Source organism: Watersipora subatra, chromosome 10 (assembly GCF_963576615.1).
Source record: "Watersipora subatra chromosome 10, tzWatSuba1.1, whole genome shotgun sequence".
NCBI lineage: Eukaryota > Metazoa > Bryozoa > Gymnolaemata > Cheilostomatida > Watersiporidae > Watersipora > Watersipora subatra.
In genome coordinates this window covers 56,201,678-56,227,273 of record NC_088717.1, presented here as the reverse complement: position 1 = coordinate 56,227,273, position 25,596 = coordinate 56,201,678, and the positions used below count along the sequence as shown (strand labels likewise).

The 25,596-nt window shown below is 36.0% G+C and overlaps 3 protein-coding genes across 3 annotated transcripts; 2 read left to right on the top strand and 1 right to left on the bottom strand.

The window, feature by feature from the left end:
- The first annotated feature begins 744 nt into the window (after positions 1-744).
- LOC137405720 (coiled-coil domain-containing protein 39-like) lies at positions 745-13,454 on the top strand. Its single transcript, XM_068092082.1, has 16 exons — positions 745-965; positions 1,114-1,260; positions 1,374-1,625; positions 2,386-2,514; positions 3,371-3,562; positions 3,905-4,141; positions 4,593-4,787; positions 5,978-6,205; positions 7,140-7,331; positions 7,955-8,170; positions 8,447-8,593; positions 9,417-9,564; positions 10,969-11,148; positions 11,655-11,795; positions 12,663-12,797; positions 13,267-13,454. The coding sequence occupies exons 1-16, from the start codon at positions 753-755 to the stop codon at positions 13,326-13,328; spliced, it is 2,814 nt and encodes a 937-aa protein (XP_067948183.1). The 5' UTR covers positions 745-752; the 3' UTR covers positions 13,329-13,454.
- LOC137406144 (salivary glue protein Sgs-3-like) lies at positions 6,218-6,937 on the bottom strand. The gene is made up of 2 exons (XM_068092675.1): positions 6,919-6,937; positions 6,218-6,681 (listed from the first exon to the last, which is right to left on the bottom strand). Exons 1-2 carry the CDS (start codon positions 6,935-6,937, stop codon positions 6,218-6,220), a joined length of 483 nt encoding a protein of 160 aa, XP_067948776.1.
- Positions 13,455-14,926: 1,472 nt separating the features above from the next.
- Positions 14,927-15,292, top strand: LOC137407233 (variable charge X-linked protein 1-like). Its single transcript, XM_068093837.1, has one exon. The coding sequence runs from the start codon at positions 14,927-14,929 to the stop codon at positions 15,290-15,292; it is 366 nt and encodes a 121-aa protein (XP_067949938.1).
- The last annotated feature ends 10,304 nt before the right edge of the window (positions 15,293-25,596 follow it).

Sequence of the window (25,596 nt, the reverse complement as noted above, 5' to 3'; positions counted from 1 at the left end):
AGAAACATGCAAGCCTTGTTGACCTAATTTGTTGAGCACAAATTAAAAAGTAAGATTAAAGGTACATTTGATACCACTACAGAAAGAGACTTGAAAAAAGTTAATAACAAGTTCGTATTCTGCAATAACTTGAAACAGTGTAAGATAATACTGCGCAAACTATCAGGCTACAAGCTAGCTATAGAGTTGTCCTATAATTGTAGACAACTCCTTCCTACGTTGTTACAAACTTCGTCGCGATAAGTTTACGGTGAGGAATAGAAAGGGGAGACGATTCCATGTTCCAACTTACATTTGTAGAAGGGTACGAAGTTTTCCAAATTTACGCGTAAATCCGTTTTACGTTTCGAGGTCTATTGTACCTTAGAAACCAGATCACATCCCGGTACAAGCGCTGTGTTTGGCGCCCGTAAACACATAATTTTGTTAAAGAACGGGTCTACATCCGGGAAACTGTAACTAATCAACATCTACAGCGAATTTACAAGCCGATTAAATATATTTTTTTCGATTCTGATTTTATCGAATATCTAAATATTGCAGTTTAAATAGCCATCGTTGACAATATTTGCAACTGAATTGAAACAGCGCGCTATTTTGCAACATATTTCTGTGACTTCGTAAGGTAGACACCTAACCTTAAAATATTATGCATGTTGTGAAGCTCTATACTCAATCAAATCTCGCCTTGTTATAGTTATTCTTTTAGCCTTTACGGTGAATAGATATTTTTGTGTGTTTTAGCAATAATAATGCCTGCGAGCAGCATATTATCTGAGATTGAGTGGGATGAAGGGTTTTCAATGCCCGTGGCAAACTCTGAGAACCGACATCTTGAAGAGCTTGTTTCTGATAAAGAAAAATCAATTGTAAAAGCTCAGCAAGAGTTGAGGCAAAATGAAGACCGAGTTCATCATGTTTCAGAGCATTTGCGAAATGTTAGACAGGAGCTCAAACACACACAGGTAGTTTGTCAGTAAAATTTTAATGTTATGGTCAAAGCTTTTATAGTACTCTCTCTTTCTTTTACCCTAGTTAATTGAATCATTGTGCTATCAATGAAATAATAAGGTTTAACAATTTTTGAAACATGTTATATTTAAAAAATTGTAGAACATTGTCACTGCTCGAGGAAAAGAAGTGGAAACAGAAGACCATCTCCTAAAAATTGCTGATCGCGAAGATGGCAGATTGAAACAGGAAATAGCTCGTCTTCAAAAAGAGATGGAAGAGCTGAAAGAGCAGAAAAACATTTATGAGGTTAGTTGCTATGAGGTCATCTAATTACACACACCTGTATTATCTGTCATAATGAAGCCATAGTTATGCTGGCCAGTATAGTTATTTAAGAAAATGTGGTTACACTTACGCAGAACAACATCTTCAAACAAAACAAGAAGCTTGAAGATTTGAGAGAGCAGATGAATTGGGATCAGCAAGCATTAGAACTATGGCTAGAAGAATCTGCCAGAAAAGATGAGGATGCTATGACCCTAGCAAAATATTCTCGTGAAGATGAAGGCAAGATTAAGGAACTGACTTTACGACTAAGCAGGCTGACAGACGAAGCGGCTGATAGAAAGAAGAAGTTGAACAATGAGATGATGGACACACAGACTACTCAGGTATTTGACTCATATAAAAAGAACATCCTTTCACCATCTGACTGCATTAGTATGGTTCAATAAAAAATGCTAACCCAATTAATTTTTCTGTCAAATTTAACTCTGTCTTCCTTAACTTTAAATAGATGTGAGCAACATGAGGCCACCATCAATTTTCCCAACTACTCTAACCACAGGCTTTAATTTTGTTGTCGATCACTGCGCTGTTTATTTATTTGTTTTATAACATAAACTACTAAATTGCAATTTAGAGTGGATTACTATTTCACTAACAACCTTGGTTGGTTTTAAATTTGTCAAAATTGTGCCTTTTTAATAGAGATGTTTGAGACTCCTGGGTTTTGTGTCAACCTTTTTTACTGCAGTTAAACTGAAATAAAAACATGATTTTGGAGATTTTCCTAAATGCCAATGTTTTTATTTGTTCCACAATCTGTCTCCTAAACCATGAGGTTATAATTTTTTGTTTTAAGGGCTTGCCTATGATATGTGAAAACTTTGAAAATAGTAGGAGTAAACACTCATCTTTAATGCTAAGCCAATGGTTTGAGTACAATCCTGTATGGTTTATTAATAGGTATATTTCTGTTAAAGCTATCTAGCCTAAGATTTATCTATAATAAATTACAGGACATGTATATTGGCAACCCACCTGCAACAAAGATGTTTATTCAGTCTGATATTTTTATATTTCTGTTCAAGTGTGCCTTAAAGTTGTATTAAGTTTCTGCTATTTGGTCAACTGCACCCGCTGTCTTAGATTGAATTGGACAAAGCTGCTGAGGAGTTCAGGGCAGCTCATGCCGAGAGACAGGAGCTGATAAAGCAGTGGGAATATACAATTGAGCAGATGCAAAGGAGAGACAGAGAAATGGATTTTCTTGCCACGGTGGGTGCGGGGACATGTGCTCCGGTGTACTTAGTGCTTTTCCTGACAGATGCTAGGACAACTGTGTTTTGTTAAGAGCATTTATTGACACACAATTCTACAAGGGATTGAGTAGCATAACATGAGATGCAACCCGTTGATAACAACAAAAGGCAGCAATAATCGACAAGCGGCAAATAAATTTAGGAGATTTGAAGCTGATGGCAGTTGACCATAATTAGTACAAAAAGTTGTTCTATCTTTTTTTTGCACACATGTACATTGTATATTGATGCCTATGCGCCTCAAGCTAAATACTTCAATATAAAAATAAGTTTTTCGTGCATTTGTTTGAGTTTATTAGTTGCATCTATACAAGCACTTGCAAGCACTTGCTGACCATGCAAGGACTCGCTGATCACGCTAGCACTTGCTGAGCATATAAGCACCTGCTGATCATATAAGCACCTGTTGATGGTATACGTCATGTTTACAAGATATGCTAACTGTGATGGCCTGGTGCACAGCAGACTGAAACAATTCTGCGTTCACTTACATAGTTCTCAAGTTGATAAATTAGATTCAGTTTTCAGATAATTCAGAGTGTCAGTCAATAAAGAATCTTTATTCTTACAATGCTGCATGCTTAATGTTAACCACTACCGTGTTAGTGTCAATTGTTGTTTCATTACTGTTAATCCTACATCCTGCAGTTAACCACTCCATGATTATTTTTAACTACTGTACTTGTAAGTAATATTGAACACTCTATTCTTAATATTGATCGTTGTATTCTTAATATTGAACGCGGCATTGGTAATAATGAAACGTAGAGATTTCTCATGATTTTCTTCAGCTATGATCTTTGCATATGCAGGAGTTATCTAAGCTGAGAGTGGAGGTGAACAAGAGAGAGGAGATGATCAGAGAGAAGAGACAGTTTCTAGAGAGTCAAGAGAATAACAATGAAGAGATGGAGAAGAAAATATCTGTAGCAGAAAGAAATGCTGCCAGACTGAGACTGGAATATCAGGACGCTGACTCGGAACGAGTCAAGTTTGCTGACGAGGTGAAGATGCTGGCGGCTTAAAATTTTTTCAAACCTAGACAAGCAGCTTTCTATTTTTAAAGTTGAATATTTTGCCATTTATAGTTTTATAAAATAAACAAATTTTTATGCTAGTACTTTTTGCATTGGTAATTAATTCAAATCTTATCAATTGATTTGCCATAGCTATTATCATTCATCAATGTTGTTGAAACATGTCGAGACCAAATGGTGAACTGCTGTATTATTTATTTAACCAAAATTTCGGAAAGTCGTACAAAACCGAAATTAGTCAATTAGTAATTTCTGGAATGACCATTTAACCTGCGCATTTATTCACTTGGTACGCTTGTGTTTCCGCAGTTGGACGCTCTTAAGAGAACGGTCGATAGAACAAACCAAGACCTGGAGACGACGAGGACACAGGTGTCTCAGCTCAAGAAGGACATAATGGACAAACAGAACAAGCTTAGAGAGACCGTTGACATCAGAGAAAGTCTGAGTGAGAAATTGAAGGTGGCGACAGAGGCGCAGCTGAGTGCTGAGGAGTTGGCCACTCGAATGGACGAGATGATGGAAGCTGAGGAGAAGAGGCAGAAGGTATGATTTACATTTATTTGAATTACAATGTAGGAGTATTCGTGATACTACGCAATAGAACAGGTTTTTTTTTGGAAAGGAAATTTCTTTGATATACATAGATGAATTATTAATTTTAGCTTTACATTACATGTTAGCTACAAGATTATTACCGATTGCTCACATTTATTTCTATTGTTTTAAATTTTTCAATTCTTGGTTTATCATCATGCGGCGCTATAATTATAGAAAAAAGCCTTGTTTTGGTTGATATATTGCTCTTAATATAATATACTTATTTGCTATCAAGTTGGTTTAACTCATTGTTTAATTGACTATTTACTATCTTCTGCTATGGTAGTGGCTAGTTACCAAGGGTTCATGTCTGTGTTACATGCCAACCAATGGGATGGTAATCATTCATGATGCTTGTTTTCTTGGCATGGTATGCATTTGACTTGATCAATTGCAGCTGATTGAACAAGACCTCAAGCACCTAAGAGACATCAAATTCAAGAAAAGTCAAGAGTTATTTACATCCAAGAAACTTGAGAAGGACACAAATGCTGAGATTCAGGGAACTCGGGCTGCTATTAGAAACCTTGACAGCAAGATCAACAAACTCGATCATGACTCTCTCAAGCAGCTGGAAATTATCTACAACCAGGTGCTCATATATCTCTACTTCTGACTTTTGGCATCATTATTTCCTCTGAAGGCTAGCTTTTAGTCACTTACTATGTAAGTCAACCGTTACCTCCTAACGCATGTTTCATGAACAGACAACTCCATGCAATACAATCTTGTACTATTCACCTTCAAAACCTTTCATATCAGTTCCAGAAGTGACAAACATTACTAGACAGGGTCTAGTGGCAAATGATAAAAGGGTTTTATCAACGCAAGTGACCATTAGTTTTTGTGGTCTCTTTCACTTTTTGAAAGTTTGTGTGATCAGTTTTGCAGCGTTCGCACATCTTTTTTCCGCTATAAGTCGACGCTGACAGGGAACGTTTCAGTTAATTCACTAGTGGCATAGTCATAAATAGGCAGTATTAGGCTACATGATATTGTTTGTTTTCCGACCAGATTAGCTGATGCCACGATGAAAAAATAATACATGTATTCACTATCTATGTGTAAATGAAACTCCCTGTTCCTCTACCGCTCAATGAGAATCAAACCACTTGAGTATAGAGGCTATAAACATATATTTCACAAATATACATAGGGCCGGCAAATGTCATGGCCTTTCAACGAGGACATTTGCTGGGTCGGGGCTCAGCTCAGTTTTTGCATCGGTCTCGGTTCTTCTCTCTTTATCTCTCACTCCGCCCTGGGCCTGGCGATCAGCCGCCTCATATGGAGCCGGTTATAAAATAGGCAATATAAATCGTACTAAAATGTAGCTCTACTGCAGTTGGTTTTTTGCATGTACATGCTTCAGGAGTTGGATATATATATACATATAACATACATATAAACTGTACATACATGTATATATATAAATATAAGAACAAGTTATAGAGTGACGAAAATTTATTGCACTACAATATTGTTTTGCATGGTTTACAGTAAAATCAAGAGCACAGCTTCAAATTTGAGTCAACCCCATTTTGAAGCTGTGCAACCACCAGGTTTGAAGCTGTGCTTTTGATTTTACTGTGAACCATACAAAATTATGTTGTAGTGAAATAAATTTCAGTCACTCTAACTTGTTTTAATTTTGCTCCTGTTTAAGTGGAGCACTTTATGCATGATTTCACCACAATCAGACTAACTTTGTATATTATAAATATATGCATATAAATATATCTACATGTATAATGGACTCGACTAATCAGTCTCCTTTTCTAGGATTTTTCAATTCAACAACTGGAAAGGAGGATCAATCGAATGCAAGGAGAGCATAGCAATGAAGAGAAAGTAGCCTTAGAGGCAAGGATAAAAGAGCTGACTGAGCAGTTGGAGGAGCGACAACAAGCCCACACACTGTTGAATGCTCAGCTGAAGAGACTACAAGATGATATCAGACGAGCTAAAAGAGACTTGGAAAAATCAAGTCTTGAAATGGCTGATCTAACGGTGAGCTGTTCATCAGTTTCTATTCTCCAAAAGTGACAGAACTTGTAGTGAGATCTCTGTGTCAGCCCTTTCTGTGTCAGCCTTTTCTGTGTCAGCCCTTTCTGTGTCAGCCCTTTCTGTGTCAGCCCTTTCTGTGTCAGCCCTTTCTGTGTCAGCCTTTTCTGTGTCAGCCCTTTCTGTGTCAGCCCTTTCTGTGTCAGCCTTTTCTGTGTCAGCCCTTTCTGTGTCAGCCCTTTCTGTGTCAGCCCTTTCTGTGTCAGCCCTTTCTGTGTCAGCCCTTTCTGTGTCAGCCCTTTCTGTGTCAGCCCTTTCTGTGTCAGCCCTTTCTGTGTCAGCCCTTTCTGTGTCAGCCCTCTTTGTGTCAGCCCTTTCTGTGTCAGCCCTTTCTGTGTCGGCCCTTTCTGTGTCAGCTCTTTCTGTGTCAGCCCTTCCTGTGTCAGCCCTTTCTGTGTCAGCCCTTTCTGTGTCAGCCCTTTCTGTCGTAGGTTATTGTGTGTGTATGGGTATCCCTCTTACAGCTCTCTCAACCTACTCTATCTGTGTCAGCCCTTTCTGTCGTAGGTTATTGTGTGTGTATGGGTATCCCTCTTACAGCTCTCTCAACCTACTCTATCTGTGTCAACCCTTTCTGTCGTAGGTTATTGTGTGTGTATGGGTATCCCTCTTACAGCTCTCTCAACCTACTCTATTTTATGCTCAGATATTTTTAGTACTCATAGCAGCTGATTTCATCTTTAAACTTGTCACAACTTTGTCTCTTTTGATCGTTATATTTATTTTTAATTTATATATATTTTTAGTTTTCTTTTTTATTTCTGTTTGTGAACTGGATAGCAACGTTTGTTTTATCTGTTGTGTTTCAAGTGTTTCAAATCAATGCGTATGTTTCATAGCAATCTGTTCAAATTAGTGTACTGTTTATTCTGTTGGACAGGTGAAGATCAATGAGCTGACGCTGTATAATGATAACTCTCAAAGGGAGCTCGCCACCATCACCCGTAATAAACAGGAGCTCATGGTCGACGACAACCTTCTTAAGCTGGAGATCAAGCGTTTGCGAGAAATGCTCAATGCTAAGGCTGATGATGTGCTTTCTCTTGAAAAGAGAAAGTTGCAATTGGAGACGGTGAGTGTTAATTTACACATTTCCACATGTCAATGGCTTCTTCCTTTTTGGTTTGGGAATAATCTGGTTGTAGTAACTTACAATCCAGCAAAGAATCTGCACATTAACTTTGCTAGAAATATTTTCGAAGCTAAAATTATTGTCTACTAAATTTTTTCACCCAATTTAAAAGTTTTAAGCCGGCTGTTTTTCAACAATAATTTTCCTACTGTTTGTTTTTTATTTCACAACGTCATTGTGTTTAGGTGATAACATTTGTTCATAGTTGTAATAAACATTCAAACGAGTAATAGGTAGGCATTGGTGTTCTTTTTGTGGGAAAATAACCCACAACTTTTCATTTTCAATTTACAATTGCTTCGTACCTTTCATTATAAACAGACTATGCTGCATGCTTTGACTTAGAAATGCACAATTTCAATATACTCTACAATTATTTTAATCGCAAGTTTCAGCCAAGACCACATAAGGCACTAATGCGTATATGTGTTTATTGTGTAGTTGTCCTCTCTTCACTAGTGAATAATTAGAGTTTTATTCCAGCTTTCTTGCAATCAGTACAGAAAAATGCTGCAGCCTATTACACAAATTCATCATTCAGGTTTCTTGTTCTCTTATCTCAGGCTATGAAGGAGAGGAGGAATGAGATCAATATTCACACCGACATGCTGCGCGCGCAGACTAGAGCAGCAGACGATGAACGGCAGCAGATAAGCTCTGAGCTGCATGAGAGAATAGCTAAGATCGATAAACTAAGGAAGAGGTATGAGATATTGATGGTGGCCATGGCTCCACCAGAGGGAGAGGAAGAGAAATCTCAGGCTTATTATGTCATAAAGGTAAGCTTCAGTCAAATTCGCTATTATGCGAAAGTTGTTTTTCTATCCGACTAAAACATGTTTTCTCTGTACACCCATTCTGCCTTCTAGAGCATGTAGATGTCTGTACAGATATTAAACATTTAGCTGTGCTCCTCTGAGAGCTCACTGTAATGTACTCACCTTCAACAAGCTAAACCTGTCCGTTTTGAACATTTTATATCACATATATTTGTAGTATTAGGAGTTATGACTTCATGCTTAAATGCCATATTGTGGTTATTCGCTTTTGGACAGGCGGCACAGGAAAAGGAAGAACTCCAGAGAACTGGTGATGAATTGGATGCGAAGATCAGAAAGGCGGAGAAGGAGATTCGAGCTCTAGAGAACACGCTCAGGTTGATGAACAACAGGAATGAGACGTACAGGAAGAGCTTTAACAAGGTAACAGCTCGCGCTCTTCTACCACTCACTGACTCTATTCTGTAGGGCTTGCAACCTCATTACGTGGGAACCATAAAACTTTATACAAAAAAGGAAGAGTGTTAGTAATAAACAATTCATAAACTTTAATAATTATGTCTAATAAACTTTTACAAAAATACTTAAATAGTTTAAAGTCTTCGCTGTAAATTATCTGGGCAAGTATGAATGTTCGTCATATTAAAGCTTTCCACTTGTAAGAGATATTCATCTATTTGCCGGTTTACTCACTCAATTGCATAAAGGATACTTTGCATATTTACATCTATTTATTTATATATACATTACATTACTTTATTGGCAATATTTACATAGATATGATTGTCATTCACGAGAAAATGAAGGAGGCAATTTTTCTTCGCACCCATGTGTATATATTAGAAATACAACAAGTTTATAGCCATACTGTTATGGCATGTGTGGAATGTGCACTTTGCTACGTTGATGTAATGTTAACAACATGCTAAAGAGTTGTGGGTCGTGTTTTATAACTTAAATTATAAACTCTTTTTATAGCTTGTCTAGCAGCTAAGGCTAGTTTAAAACAGGGTGTTACAGGCATCTATGAAATAAATTAAAAAAAACATTTGCTATGATCTCAACTGGCTGTTCTGGTTTCTTTATCATATCATAAGCATTTACTAGCACCTTTAGTTTTACTGAAAGCGAATTAATTATATTTAAAAAAATAATTGATTAAAGTAAGAAACAGCGTTAAACTACATTTATAGATTGATAAGGCCCACCTATTTGTTGCTCTATGTCGTACCTTGTCACTCCGTAGGTGACCGACACTAGTGAGGAGATGGAGGAGAAGTCACAGCTAGAGGAACAACTTAGGGCTGTCATGGATAAGTACAAGTACAAAAGACGGCAAACGAGGGAACTTCAAGAAGATATGAAAACGATGAGCAGAACTATGGACAATCTCGGTACGCATTCTCTTATTCTCTTCCTAGTTTTAGATATGCTAATTTAGTAGTTTTTATTATGGAAATGTGTATTTTTCAAATTTATACTAATTAAATATATACAGATATTGTTCCTGATGAACACCTATTCCTGTTGTGCAAATATTAAAGACTTGCTTTTTGAATCAAAAAGATTTTTTTTAAAAGCTTTGACTATGCGTAACTGTTTAGTATATTGTTTTATCTGCAATTGATAAAAGAATGTCTATTGTCTTATCAGTTGACTCATATATATTGTCTTATCAGCTGACTCATATCTATTGTCTTATCAGCTGACTCATATCTATTGTTTTATCAGCTGACTTATATCTATTGTTTTATCAACTGACTCGTATCTATTGTCTTATCAGCTGATTCATATCTATGGTCTTATCAGCTGACTCATATCTAATGTCTTATCAACTGACTCATATCTGTTGTCTTATCAACTGACTCATATATATTGTCTTATCAGCTGACTCATATCTATTGTCTTATCAGCTGACTCATATCTATTGTCTTATCAACTGACTCATATCTATTGTCTTATCAGCTGACTCATATCTATTGTCTTATCAGCTGATTCATATCTATGGTCTTATCAGCTGACTCATATCTAATGTCTTATCAACTGACTCATATCTGTTGTCTTATCAACTGACTCATATCTATTGTCCTATCAGCTGACTCATATCTATTGTCTTATCCGCTGACTCATATCTATTGTCTTATCAACTGACTCATATTTATTGTCTTATCAACTGACTCATATTTATTGTCTTATCAGCTGACTCATATTTATTGTCTTATCAACTGACTCATATCTATTGTTTTATCAACTGACTCATATCTATTGTATTATCAGCTGACTCATATTTATTGTCTTATCGGCTGACTCATATCTATTGTCTTATCAACTGACTCATATCTATTGCATTATCAGCTGACTCATATCTATTGTCTTATCAGCTGACTCATATCTATTGTCTTATCAGCTGATTCATATCTATGGTCTTATCAGCTGACTCATATCTAATGTCTTATCAACTGACTCATATCTGTTGTCTTATCAACTGACTCATATCTATTGTCCTATCAGCTGACTCATATCTATTGTCTTATCCGCTGACTCATATCTATTGTCTTATCAACTGACTCATATTTATTGTCTTATCAACTGACTCATATTTATTGTCTTATCAACTGACTCATATTTATTGTCTTATCAACTGACTCATATTTATTGTCTTATCAACTGACTCATATCTATTGTCTTATCAGCTGACTCATATCTATTGTCTTATCAGCTGACTCATATCTATTGTCTTATCAACTGACTCATATTTATTGTCTTTTCAGCTGACTTATATATATATTGTCTTTTAGTAAGAGATGAGCAAGCTTATGCAGAAATGTTAGAGGAGAAGAAGAACAAAATGCTTCAGATACAGAGGGAACTTGATGAACAGAAGCATAAGCTGGATCGAGCACAGAAAATGAATGCAAAATTAATGAGAGAAATTCGCAGTGCAGCCGGTACAAAGTCAGAGATTCCTGAAGAGGCGAGTCGAATTTAAATCTGTTTGACTTTAAGTTGCTGTAAGATTATTAATTATTTATAAAAATAACGGTTGTTGGCTGCAAATAGAGTATATCAATCGACCTTTCAAAATAGCTGACAATATATTATTATACATATACCTGTTGAAAAATGAATGAAGGTTGTAGCACATCTTATTTAGACTGTATGTAGACATACAGTAGGTAGCATACAGTAGGTATGCTACCTACTATATGTCTTAGGAGACATACAGTAAGTAGCATACCTACTGTATGCTACTTACTGTATGCTACCTACTGTGTGTCACATACTGTATGCCATCTACTGTAGGTCACCTACTTACGTGTATGTTACCTATTGTGTGTCTCCTACTGTATGCCACCTACTGTAGGTCACTTACTGTATGCCAGCTACTGTATGTCATATGCTGTATTTTACCTGACATATGCTGTATTTTACCTTATTGTATAGCGGTTGCTTACCTAACCCCATCATATTCTACTACAGAAAGATATGGACTTGCGGGAGCTGCGCGAGTTCAACAAAACCGCGCTAAAGAGTATTGGAGAAGTTGTCTCTCAATATCCTGACATGTCACAAGTAGTAAATATGTACTTTCAACAAGCAGACTTACCTCCTCCGCCTAGTCCAGGTATGTCTTCCTTTTTGGCAGTTTTCTTTGTATCAGTTATTGTCATACCAGCTACGACCAAAATTAAATAAATACACATGTATTATATTACTTACAGCTCATTATAAATGAAATATGTAGTAGCATAATGTTATGCATACTGATCTAACTTCATCTTAAATTACATGGTTTTGCATTGCGTCATACTAAATGGCAGCTATATGGCCATAGAATATGATACATCAAAGTTCATAGTTTAGTTAAGTTAATACCTGTCTAGCTTGTGGTTTGACAACTTCCTTCATATACCTCCAGAATATCTTTTGCTCGTTGCTTAAAGTCGACTTGTGTTCCATACCTGCGAAAGGTAAATTTAGTCTCCACGTTTAATTATATATAGATTAACTTTTACACAACAAAAGGTCAAGGTGAAATGTATGAGCAAATGCACTAATGCTACTTGTTTCTCTTATCCAATGCCATAGTCAATGTCAATATGTTATATTCTTTTCTCTGAAATCACGCCTCTTTAGTAACAGTGGTTAGTAATAGTAGTTAGTGGTAGTGATTAGTAATTATAATGATGCATTTACAACAGTTACTGTGAATCATAGGTCCCTTCTTACATGTACATCAGTTTATGGGCTAATTCTACGCTTCCGACTTAGATATGTGACTTTTCTCAGTCTAACTAATGCTTATAACATGGTCATGCCTTAATATGCTGATGTACTTCAACTGGGCCTAGCCAAATGTTTTAAAGCTAAAATACTTTACAGATTTCTCATTTTAAAGCAAAGGCTCTGTAGAATTTTTGATCAGTTGTAATGAATGTACCTTGAGTGCTTGGTTAGTTAAAATTGTAGACAAGTGCTTGCGTTTTTGCAGGAGCAGGAGGGAGATTTGGATCAAGACCGTCTAGCGCTAGGAGTTCCGCTTCTTCAAATAGGAGCCTCGATTCAGTCAGAAGCAGGGAAAGCATTCGTACTACTTCAATAAACATGGCAGGTGCATTCATACCAGGTGAGTTCACCTCCCTGCTTACGCACAATTATTATTAAAATGCGAGTCGTCTTTCGCTTCGCTGTTTCAATTGAACACGGCCTTATTTCGTCTTGTAAAGTTTGTGCATTATTTTTTGTGGCTGGTGTAACAACTAGTGAGCAATTATTAGCAATGAGATAATACATTCAGGTTGTCTTGGACAAAGACTTTAGACAGCCTTAGTTTATCAATAATATCTACCAATCAAATCTATCAATAAATAATAATAATAAATAATCAGTGTACCGCCTTATCAAGTTTTGCTTCGATTAAATTAAAAAGATAACGTCATCTAGAAATTTTGACAATAAGATCAGTTTTTAATTCAAATAAAAAATAATGTCAAGTTTTATGGTTTGTGCTAAATTTGCAATCAGTTAAAATTCTTTTAGCAACTGATTGCAAACATAGAGTTTTTAGCTCTTAAAATTCTAAAACTCCTTTTTAGCATCTGGTCGAAGTTCAGGCAGCAGAGGTTCGGCAGCCTCCGGAAGAAGTGGTAGACCATAGACCAGATGGGGGACAGTCTGTAAAGAACACTTGGATTTCCTGGTTTATTAGTTTGGAAGGCTACCCAGTATTCAGAGCTCTTGCTTTAAATCAACATCCCTGTGCGTTACTGAAATGTATATTTTTCCGTCCAAATAAATTTTTCTTTTATATCTTATATTAGAAAATAAAATTTATGCATATCGAAACATGCAGTTGTATATTACAAGTGTTGGTATTACAATTCGCTTACAAAGTGTTTCAGTATATTTGAGATTCTATCCCGACAGTTACAAATTTCACTGTTATTCTGCTGTTATTTGTTGTGCTGTTATTTGTCACATGACCTCTTTGGATTTCGCCACCTTGTAGGTAATGGCTAGATACAACGAGATAGCTCTGTCAAAATACGCTAAGACCCAAAAAATCTTAACCAATCGATTAAAAGAGAGCATCACAAAATTCCAACAAGGAATGGCGTAGCAGTAAAGTTTTCAGAAATGAAACACTATAGCATTCTAGATTAAAAGCATGGCTACTAGTGTGTAGCAGTGACTTCTTTCAGGGGGAAATGATTCCTGAAATGGGTTAATGCTTTCATTCATGCTTTAACGTTTCATTCTTACAACTCTTAAGGCATCCTTTGGACCATATTGCTTACCGGAGTTGCTTACCTTACCTCGCTTTCAGCTTAACCTTTTAAGAAAGTACTATTAGCACCTACAATCTACTATTAGCACCTGCAATCTACTATTAGCACCTGCGATCTACTATTAGCACCTACGATCTACTACTAGCACCTACGATCTACTATTAGCACCTACGATCTACTATTAGCACCTACGATCTACTATTAGCACCTACGATCTACTATTAGCACCTACGATCTACTATTAGCACCTACGATCTACTATTAGCACCTACGATCTACTATTAGCACCTACGATCTACTATTAGCACCTACGATCTACTATTAGCACCTACGATCTACTATTAGCACCTACGATCTACTATTAGCACCTACGATCTACTATTAGCACCTACGATCAACTATTAGCACCTATGATCTACTATTAGCACCTACGATCTACTATTAGCACCTACGATCTACTATTAGCACCTACGATCTACTATTAGCACCTACGATCTACTATTAGCACCTATAATCTACTATTAACACCTACGATCTACTATTAGCACCTATAATCTACTATTAACACCTACAATCTACTATTAGCACCTACAATCTACTATTAGCACCTACGATCTATTATTATCACCTACAATCTACTATTAGCACCAACAATTTTTGGTCATCTGTCTAAAGTGTCAATGTATTTTGATGACCCGCAGCACACAAGAAGAACATGACAACAATTTGAAAGAGCTGTTGGAGTGTGCAAGAACAGTGTCAAATTCAACAGACAGAGAATTCAGCTAAACAAATTTTAGCTAAAAAGTGCAACTCAAATCTTTAGGTCATATAGTAATAAAGAGTGGTTTTAAGCCAGATCCTACCAGAGTTGAAGCCATGGAGAGTCAGTTGAACCTAAAGAGACAAGGCGCACATCCAGAGACTGATAGGCATGTTGAACTTCCTTAAATCTTACATTCTAAACATGGCAGCACTTACTGAACCACTAAGAGAACTGGCAGCACTTACTGAACCACTAAGAGAACTGGCAGCACTTACTGAACCACTAAGAGAACTGGCAGCACTTACTGAACCACTAAGAGAACTGGCAGCACTTACTGAACCACTAAGAGAACTGGCAGCACTTACTGAACCACTAAGAGAACTGGCAGCACTTACTGAACCACTAAGAGAACTGGCAGCACTTACTGAACCACTAAGAGAACTGCTCCAAGATGATGTTTTGTGGTGCGGGGACGCTAAACAACAAGAAAGTTCCAACATTATAAAGAGACTGCTAACATCCGAACTCGTGTTACAATATTTTGACATGATCCAAGATCATACCTAATATGGGACCTGAGACTTATAATTTCATGAAATTACGCTTTCTCATCAAATCTTACTAAAATATACTATAAGACGAAAGTTCATGAAAATAGGTATGATTAGCTATGATCCCAGATATTGGCATGCACCAGATGAAAGATAAGTGCAAACAACGAAACCTTTTCTGACAAAGTGTGAAGCAAATCGTGAAAATGTTTACAAGACACTTATAGCCTATGGAGAGACTCGAGTAAGTGGCTGCCCATACAGTCCGGCTGGCATGTTGTTCAACGGAGCCATTAAAAGTGGTCTTTTTGTGACAACGCAAACTCTTAGTCTGGCTTTAGTAGATCTAACGGCTCAGCTACTGGCGAGACCGGCTGCCCAAAAAAAAATTATAAGAACATAACAAGACCTTTTGGTGACATTAACCATGGTTACAAGGTCTGGGTTTGTACAAATGATAACACAAAATGGTCCAACAGCGTTGTATTTGATGGTCATGATGCTCCACAATCTTCCATGGTAACTGTACAGCCTTAATCATAACAACAGAAAAACTTTTACGAGGTTATAAAGGAGAATATTGAATTTCATTTCGTTTTAAACTGTATGACTACAGGCTGCGAAATAAATAAGTGTTGTGCAGTTCCTGCAAAGATATTTCAATAGCTGTACATGTAAACTGTAGTGAGTGTTACATTTTTCATTAGCTATATTTTGCACAAAATACTAATAATATTTTCACCTTTAAAAATCAATTCAATTAAAGAGCTTGCTTAAATCATGTTTTTGAACTGTTGCTAGCAAACCATGCGCCAGTTATTTTTTCTGCTTGGTGTTGAAGTAATGTGATATGTTATTAGCATTGCTATAATGAACTCCACAAGAAAAATAGAAACAAGCTTAATAAGTTGGTGTAGAGGAAAGGAATAGATGTATTATTTAAAGAAATGAATGAAGAAACGAAGAAAAACAAAAATGAAAAAGCGGCAGAGCCCAGTCCGTCAAAGTCGGTCTGTCTGTAGTCACATTGTCAGTTATAGTCTCCTTGTCAGTCGTAGTCGTTTCCGTCTGAGTAAAATTATTGGTTGTTGTTGTCGTTGTTTGAGTCGTCTCGTTCCACAAGTCCAGTCGTCGAGGTCGCGTGTTAGTCGAGCTGTCAAGTTGAATCGGTCGTCTTGCACTGAGTATATAGGCGTTGAAGTTGTTGTCGTTAGCGTAGTCACGGTAGATTTTCATAGGACTGGGCTCTGCCGCTGGAGGTGAAGTAGATAAAGACGATGATAAAGGAGGTGAAGTCGAGGTTGATGGAGTTTGATGGTCACTCGTTGAAGGTTGGTGGTAACCGTTTGGTCTTATATCTTCGAGGGGACCTATCAAGAGAAGGTAATAGCGTGTCAGCGCTGCTCTTTATTTTTTTAGGTGATTATTATTTAGTGTAACACATTGTGGAAGACCTCGCCTTCTTAAAATTTTGCTGTTAAATTTTGCTGTAATTATTATTCTGCTGTAAATCGGGAATTAAAATCATAAGAGTATCACAACACAACTGTTAGAGGTGTTGGTAATGGAAACATTTATGACATGACTATAGGATTAATTTTCTAAGGATACAAAGACATTGTATATGTCAGCAGTATCTCCCAGTAGCCAATAGCGTTTTGTTTTAAATCTAATGTGAAATAAAACTAGAACAGTATTTTACAAAAAATAAGGTCTGTTTGTTGGCATTGTAAAAGCTTAGCTTTACCAAGGTTAATAAGCTGACAAGACCAAACATATAACCCAGTTAGTCACAAGCTACAAGTAGCATCAGTGTAACAGCATAAGTAAATAACACTCACGTTTGGTCCCATCAAAATTTCTTGCAAATTTGAGGTTGCATGTTTCACACCATTTGTCGTTACACGATTGGCACAATGTCTGGGTGCTCATCTCGCTCTGTAATTTAAAAATGATATTATTTTAACCTACATAAAGACCATGAAGAAACTTAACCAAGCTCAATTCTTTTTCACTCTTTCTTGTCAGTATTGTTAACAAAGTTAAGAGTTTGTTAACCGAGACATTTCAAACAGTTTATATCATAGAGTAACTTGATAATACTTACGATTACTTTAGACAGTGTGCAGCGGAGAAAAACAGCGGCGAAGCGTTGAACAGCGGATGAAGCAATCAAAAGGAGTGAGAAAACTTGCTCAGCGGATATTTGCTCAGTATTCGAACAGCTGGAGAAGGCTAGAGAGCAAGAGAGACATACAACTTGACACAGGTAGCAGCAATACGTAATCTCAACAAATTCTGTGACATCACTAGTTTAAGTAGAACCTGTGCATTCTTGACATTACTGTTATGTATAGGGCTTGTTTATTCTAGAAAGTTCTATGTTGTTGTTTACTTCTCAGCAATTTCATGAAATCAGTCCAATAATTTAAACATCAAGTTCATTTGCTAAGAGTATTCTGTAATTAACTTTACTTTGTGTGAAGAATAATTAATAATTCAAACAATTTCTACTATAATTGTCTAACGGTTGGACTACAATAAGGAAGCGCTATGTGAATCTGTTAGTATGATCATTAGCATCAACACAGCAGCGGATAGAGTAGGAAGGAGTAGACAACTAACATACGTATAGGTAGCTGCGCTTGATATTTTAATTAGTTTTGGAATTTTCGGTAGATGTAAAGTAATGTCAATGCTAAATAGCATCATAAGCAAATAACTTAGATTTAAAAGATATTCTAGAACCGGGTAATTTGATTCCGATGTGGAGAAGGTCAAAGGAGGTAATTTTACAAAGTTTTATTATATTTTATGTTCTTTTAAGAAAAGTTTTAAGTTAAATACTTTAAGTTATTTTAACGTATTTCGTAAAAAAAAACACGTTTCACGTATTGAAGAGAAAATGTCGTAAAGGAAATTAGCTAGCTTCACTCAATTGTAAAAAATTAGGAATTAATAACAGAAAGAAATGGTTTTATAAATTTGAAAATATAAAATGCTAAAATGTTTAAACTGGTGGCTAGATTATCTGTATATATCATCCTCAGGTTGAGAGTTAGAAGTAGTCTTTCAGTGTACATTGTGTCAGATAAGATGCTTCTAGCGAATAATAAGATTATTACTGTGTAAACATTAGTTGCCATAGCAACAACAGAACTAAACACACGTGCAAAGCATTCAGTCAGAGCTTCTGAAGAGATGATAACTCATCTATCCGTGAATTTAATAATTTCATTTATTCTTCTCAAAAGTTATTGAAGCTACCTCACCAAGTATTAATATGGCAAAAAAAAACAGAAAACAGCTGGTTGTAATGAACACTAGTTGATTCTTGGGGTACAGTTTTAGACAAACTGTAAAACTCTTTTAGACAAAGGTCTATTTGGTTTAGTACTTATACAGTACTTATACAAACTCAAAATGGTGTTGATCGCATTATTGTTTATGGGTGTACGTCATTGTCCAATATTGAAAAATGGTAGTCAGAGAGAAAGACGCTTTCATTGGTTTGGAACTGTGAACACTTTATGATGTACCTCGTTGGAACCAAGTTTCAAATGATAACAGTCCAAATTCATATTCATCACTCCGAAAACTAAATACCTGCCTAGAATAAAACACTGGGCTTTGCATTTGCAGTCATTCAAATTTCGTGTAGTGTCCAACGTGGTACAAGAAATATTGCTGATCCATTTTCACGAATGGTAAACAAGATAGACGAGTCACCACTAATAGCAACAGTCGCAGGTGACGAGTATGCCAATACTGTTGCTCATGAATTGCTTCCAGTAGCTTTAAATTGGGAAGATCTGGTAGAAAAATCTTAACATTGGCTTGAAATGCAAAATGTAATTAAAGCAATTTGCAGTCATGAATTTGGGAGTTGTTCCACCTCTTTCAAATCTATAGCTAGTGAGCTCAGTGACAAAAATGGAGTGCTGTTGAGAGGCAATCGTATCATGATTCTTGTAAGCTTGAGAGAGCGTGTGATAGAGTTAGCATGTGAAGAACATCAAGGAATTGTCAAAACCAAACAGCGACTCGGAAGTAAAGGTATTGATAAACAGGCTGAGAACTATTGCCTTCAGCGTTTAGATTGCATGACTGTTTCACAACTTGATCCACCGCAAACAGTTTCTATGACAAAGTTTTCAGGCAAACTTTGGTCTTGGTCCAAAATATCTTAAGACCTCTACCAAATGGTTAATCAGTCATTGTTGTCATTGATTATTATCATCGCTATTTTGAGTATGAATTTTTTGGATCTGAACTTCTAGAGCGAAAAAAAATTGAATTCCTGAACACAGTGTTTTTCAGGTTTGGTTTTTGTGCCATGCTAAGAACGAACAGTGGGCCAATTTATTTCACATGAGTTTCAAGAGTACCTCAAGGGGTGCGGTAACTCAAAACATCTCCGTTTTGTAATGCTGATAGTTTCTCTTATTGGTATGTTTCATCATTACACCAATGTCATATACATATATAATCAAGCATTAACCAGAAAGAGACTCGCATACTATTTAGCAATCTCCTGGATGTGTTATTAAGGTAAATGTTATATCTTTAATTTTAGGTGTTTTATTTTATATGTTACTAATGGCTTCACAGATGACCAACTGTATAATTAACATACTTTCAATAACCCTTTATCGACAATCAAGATATTGTTTCATTGTAGTCTCACGGGGTTGACAAGCATAAATAATAAAGTTGAATAGAATATACGCTATGCCTCATCACCCGTATGTGACAACATAACTTTGAACCAAAGGATTCGCTTCAATACTCGTGAGCTGAAATAGAAATAGAAAAGCTAGAAATACAAAGCTAGTTGAAAAGAAACTATGTAACATTTAAATTAATATATAACTCGGTTATCTACATACTGCTGTTTTCATAACTGTTATTTTGAATTCTATCGTTAATTACTGAGATATTTTAGTCTGTCCATTTCTAGTTATTTCAGTCCTGATTTACTTTGCACCACTTTCACTTTCTTCATAAAAGTAACTGCTAGATTTTACTAAATATTGGATCGGAAGTTGTTTGCTCATGTTTTTTTATTAATTGTTATAATTTTTAGAAAAATGTAGCCTTCTTCCTTTTAACATGAGTATGTATATAATATATATATCAAAATTATAGGGAGATACATAATATATATCCCCTTGTTAAAAACTTATATTTTATATAATTAAAGTTGTCTACCCTTTACCTATTTCAATAACTTTTGCCATTATCACGTCTCTTTCTATATACATGTACGTACACTCAGCAGACTCCTGCATCGTGAGAGATCATCATGAGTCATCAGTATGCACGTCATTAACTCTTTCGCTACCAAATTAAATTTTTTAAAAGTAATTATGGTTTCGATAAAACCTAATATTTGTCAGGGGCGCATATAAATCGTCATAACTGTTGAACCACACGGTTTATCAACAATATTTTTGTACCAAATTAATTATTATACAAATTTACAGTAGCTGATGTAATGAAAAATACTACAAATGCATTGCAAATTGAGAACATACCATTTTTCGACCATTTTCAACAACAACTGCGAGCGTGTCCGAGTTGGATGCTTTATCAATATTCTTACAGTTTGTGGCATTATTATTACTGATAAAATATGAGTAATAACTTTTATTAGTATTATTGTTCAATAACAATCACCCAAAGTCCATAGATCTAATATTAGTAAAAACTGTAATGCGTCTAACACGACTAGTTATTGCTAACAATAAAGTGTGATAAAAATATAAGATCTTACAAAGTGAAACTACGCTGAAAATGGGATGCTAATATATTTTTATGGGCTCAACGCATGCAGATATTTGTTTTGCTTTGGACAAACGGACGACGGATGGACAAACACTGCTCTAATTATAGCTTCTAGCAACCGATCTTTGAAGAGGGTTATGAAGAAGGCACGTTGATCGCCAAGGTTACCTACGCTTATTAAACTATCCAGTAAAATCAACGGATGGTAAGATATATGTTCTGGTTCTTTATTAATCTTAACACATCGTGCTGTCAATCATATTAGTAGAGTATACATGTAAATTGACAGAACAGTTATAACTATAATAAATTTCAAAGCTAGATAAAATAAGTATGTTAGTTTCTACTTACAAAAACTACTGGTCCTTTTAGCGTTTGATGTTCGTGTAATTAAAAAAACTGACCCACAGCTATTGACTTAGGCTTGATACTTTAAAACTGAACAATGTGTGTACGTCGCGCTTTTCTTCATGCTTTAGCATAGCGTTGCTTCACAAGTCTGCTTGAGTTCTGCACGCAATGAAGTCCTTATCCAATGAGAATGTTCGCTAGCCTTCAACTCAATAGTGTTGCTAGGTGATGAGAACTCCGTCAATTGTAGATATTAGTTGCGATTAATGTAGTGACGACCGTACGCTTCGTAATAGATTACAGTAAACAAATCAACATAGTCCATGTTTGAATTACTAAAAATTTCTCCCAATACATTCATAAACTACTAGTCAAATTCTACAATACGTTTCTTGTGACAGTGTTGTAGAATGTCACACAGACAGGTCAACTGACCTACTGACTTCATAAGTACTATGTACATTCTATTGGCTTACAGAGGGGCTCCTCTGTTTTTTGTCAGGTTTTGTTTTCAGTCCTGCGGGTGTGCTAGTTGCCCTTCTTATATACGCTGGGGCACGGATGGGGAACCAGTTTGCCTTTCCTAACACTACTCATGGTCCGTCTGCGGTTCGAACCACTAACCTACTGATCATAAGCCAGCGCCTTAACCACTGAACCCACAAAGCTGCTCCCCCTAATGCTAACTAATTATAAGCTAGTTAGTTAGCTTATAATTGCATAACTACAGACTGTGATATAATTTAGTGTTTCTCCGCAGATACATCAATGCGCAGTTCCTCCGAAGATACATCAATAGCTGTATATATCAACTGTAGTGAGTGTTACATTTTTCATTAGCTATATTTTGCACAAAATACTAATAATATTTTCACCTTTAAAAATCAATTCAATTAAAAAGCTTGCTTAAATCATGTTTTTGAACTGCTGCTAGCAAACCATGCGCCAGTTATTTTTTCTGCTTGGTGTTGAAGTAATGTGATATGTTATTAGCATTGCTATAATGAATTCCACAAGGAAAAAAGTATAGAAACAAGCTCAATAAGTTGGTGTGGAAAAAAGGAATAAATGTATTTATTAAAGGAATGAATAAAGAAATGAGGAAAAACAAAAATGAAAAAGCGGCAGGGCCCAGTCCGTCAAAGTCGGTCTGTCTGTAGTCACATTGTCAGTCAATGTCTCCTTGTCAGTAGTATTGGTTTCCGTTTGAGTAAAATTATTGGTTGTTTTTGTCGTCGTTTGAGTCGTCTCGTTCCACAAGTCCAGTCGTCGAGGTCGCGTGTTAGTCGAGCTGTCAAGTTGAATCGGTCGTCTTGCACTGAGTATATAGGCGTTGAAGTTGTTGTCGTTAGCGTAGTCACGGTAGATTTTCATAGGACTGGGCTCTGCCGCTGGAGGTGAAGTAGATAAAGACGATGATAAAGGAGGTGAAGTCGAGGTTGATGGAGTTTGATGGTAACTCGTTGAAGGTTGGTGGTAACCGTTTGGTCTTATATCTTCAAGGGGACCTATCGAGAGAAGGTAATAGTGTGTCAGCGCTGCTCTACAATCTTTTAGGTGATTATTATTTAGTGTAACACATTGTGCAAGCTCTCGCCTTCTTAAAATTTTGCTGTTAAATTTTGCTGTAATTATTATTCTGCTGTAAATCGGGAATTAAAATTATAATAGTATCGCAACACAACTGTTAGAGGTGTTGGTAATGGCAACATTTATGACATGACTATAGGATTAATTTTCTAAGGATACAAAGACATTGTATATTTCAGCAGTACCTCCCAGTAGCCAATAGTGTTTTGTTTTAAATCTAATGTGAAATAAAACTAGAACAGTATTTTACAAAAAATAAAGTCTGTTTACTGGCATTGTTAAAGCTTAGCTTTACCAAGGTTAATAAGCTGACAAGACCAAACATATAACCCAGTTAGTCACAAGCTACAAGTAGCATCAGCGTAACAGCATAAGTATATAACACTCACGTTTGGTCCCATCAAAACTTCTTGCAAATTTGTAGTTGCATGTTTCGCACCATTTGTCGTTACACGATTGGCACAATGTCTGGGTGCTCATCTCGCTCTGTAATTTAAAAATGATATTATTATAACATACATAAAGACCATGAAGAAGCTTAACCAAGCTCTATTCTAGTTTACTCTTTCTTGTCAGTATCGTCATTGACAAAGTTAAGAGTTTGTTAACCGAGACATTTCAAACAGTTTATATCATAGAGTAACTTGATAATACTTACGATTACTTTAGGCAGTATGCAGCGGAGAAAAACAGCGGCGAAGAGTTGAACAGCGGATGAAGCTATCAAAAGGAGTGAGAAAACTTGCTCAGCGGGTATTTGCTCAGTATTCGAACAGCTGGAGAAGGCTAGAGAGCAGGGGAGATATACAACTTGACACAGGTAGCAGCAATACGTAATCTCAACAAATTCTGTGACATCACTAGTTTAAGTAGAACCTGTGCATTCTTGACATTACTGTTATGTATAGGGCTTGTTTATTCTAGAAAGTTCTATGTTGTTGTTTACTTCTCAGCAATTTCATGAAATCAGTCCAATAATTTAAACATCAAGTTCATTTGCTAAGAGTATTCTGTAATTAACTTTACTTTGTGTGAAGAATAATAAATAATTCAAACAATTTCTACTATAATTGTCTAACGGTTGGACTACAATAAGGAAGCGCTATGTGAATCTGTTAGTATGATCATTAGCATCAACACAGCAGCGGATAGAGTAGGAAGGAGTAGACAACTAACATACGTATAGGTAGCTGCGCTTGATATTTTAATTAGTTTTGGAATTTTTCGGTAGATGTAAAGTAATGTCAGTGCTAAATGGCATCATAAGCAAATAACTTAGATTTAAAAGATATTCTAGAACCGGGTGATTTGATTCCGATATGGAGAAGGTCAAAGGAAGTAATTTTACTAAGTTTTATTATATTTTATGTTCTTTCAAGAAAGGTTTTAAGTTAAATATTTTAGATTATTTTAACGTATTTTGTAAAAAAAACACGTTTTATGTATTGAAGAGAAAATGGTGTAAAGGAAATTAGCTAGCTCCACTCAATTGTAAAAAATTAGGAATTAATAACAGAAAGAAATGGTTTTATAAATTTGAAAATATACAATGTTTAAACTCGTGGCGGCTAGATTATCTGCGTATATCCTCCTTAGGTTGAGAGTTAGAAGTAGTCTTTCAGTATACATTGTGTCAGATAAGATGCTTGTAGCGAATAATAAGATTATTACTGTGTAAACATTAGTTGCCATAGCAACAACAGAACTAAACACACGTGCAAAGCATTCAGTCAGAGCTTCTGAAGAGAGGATAACTCATCTATATGTGAATTTAATAATTTCATTTATTCTTCTCAAAAGTTATTGAAGCTACCTCACCAAGTATTAATATGGCAAAAAAAAACAGAAAACAGCTGGTTGTAATCAACACTAGTTGATTCTTGGGGTACAGTTTTAGACAAACTGTAAAACTCTTTTAGACAGAGGTCTATTTGGTTTAGTACTTATACAGTACTTATACAAACTCAAAATGGTGTTGATCGCGTTATTGTTTATGGGTGTACGTCATTGTCCAATATTGAAAAATGGTAGTCAGAGAGAAAGACGCTTTCATTGGTTTGGAACTGTGAACACTTTACGATGTACCTCGTTGGAACCAAGTTTCAAATGATAACAGTACAAATTCATATTCATCACTCCGAAAACTAAATCCCTGCCTAGAATAGAACACTATGCTTTGCGTTTGCAGTCATTCAAATTTCGTGTAGTGTCCAACGTGGTACAAGAAATATTGCTGATCTATTTTCACGAATGGTGAACAAGATAGACGAGTCACCGCTAATAGCAACAGTCGTAGGTGACGAGTATGCCAATACTGTTGCTCATGAATCGCTTCCAGTAGCTTTAAATTGGGAAGATCTGGTAGAAAAATCTTAACATTGGCTTGAAATACAAAATGTGATTAAAGCAATTTGCAGTCATGACTTTGGGAGTTGTTCCACCTCTTTCAAATCTATAGCTAGTGAGCTCAGTGACAAAAATGGAGTGCTGTTGAGAGGCAATCGTATCATGATTCTTGTAAGCTTGAGAGAGCGTGTGATAGAGTTAGCATGTGAAGAACATCAAGGAATTGTCAAAACCAAACAGCGACTC

Coding starts and splice junctions, on each gene's coding strand:
- LOC137407233 (XM_068093837.1), top strand. CDS start 14,927: ATGGCAGCACTTACTGAACCACTAAGAGAACTGGCAGCACTTACTGAA.
- LOC137405720 (XM_068092082.1), top strand. CDS start 753: ATGCCTGCGAGCAGCATATTATCTGAGATTGAGTGGGATGAAGGGTTT. Junction 2,515..3,370: donor AAATGGATTTTCTTGCCACG/GTGGGTGCGGGG, acceptor TTGCATATGCAG/GAGTTATCTAAGCTGAGAGT. Junction 9,565..10,968: donor CAGAACTATGGACAATCTCG/GTACGCATTCTC, acceptor ATTGTCTTTTAG/TAAGAGATGAGCAAGCTTAT.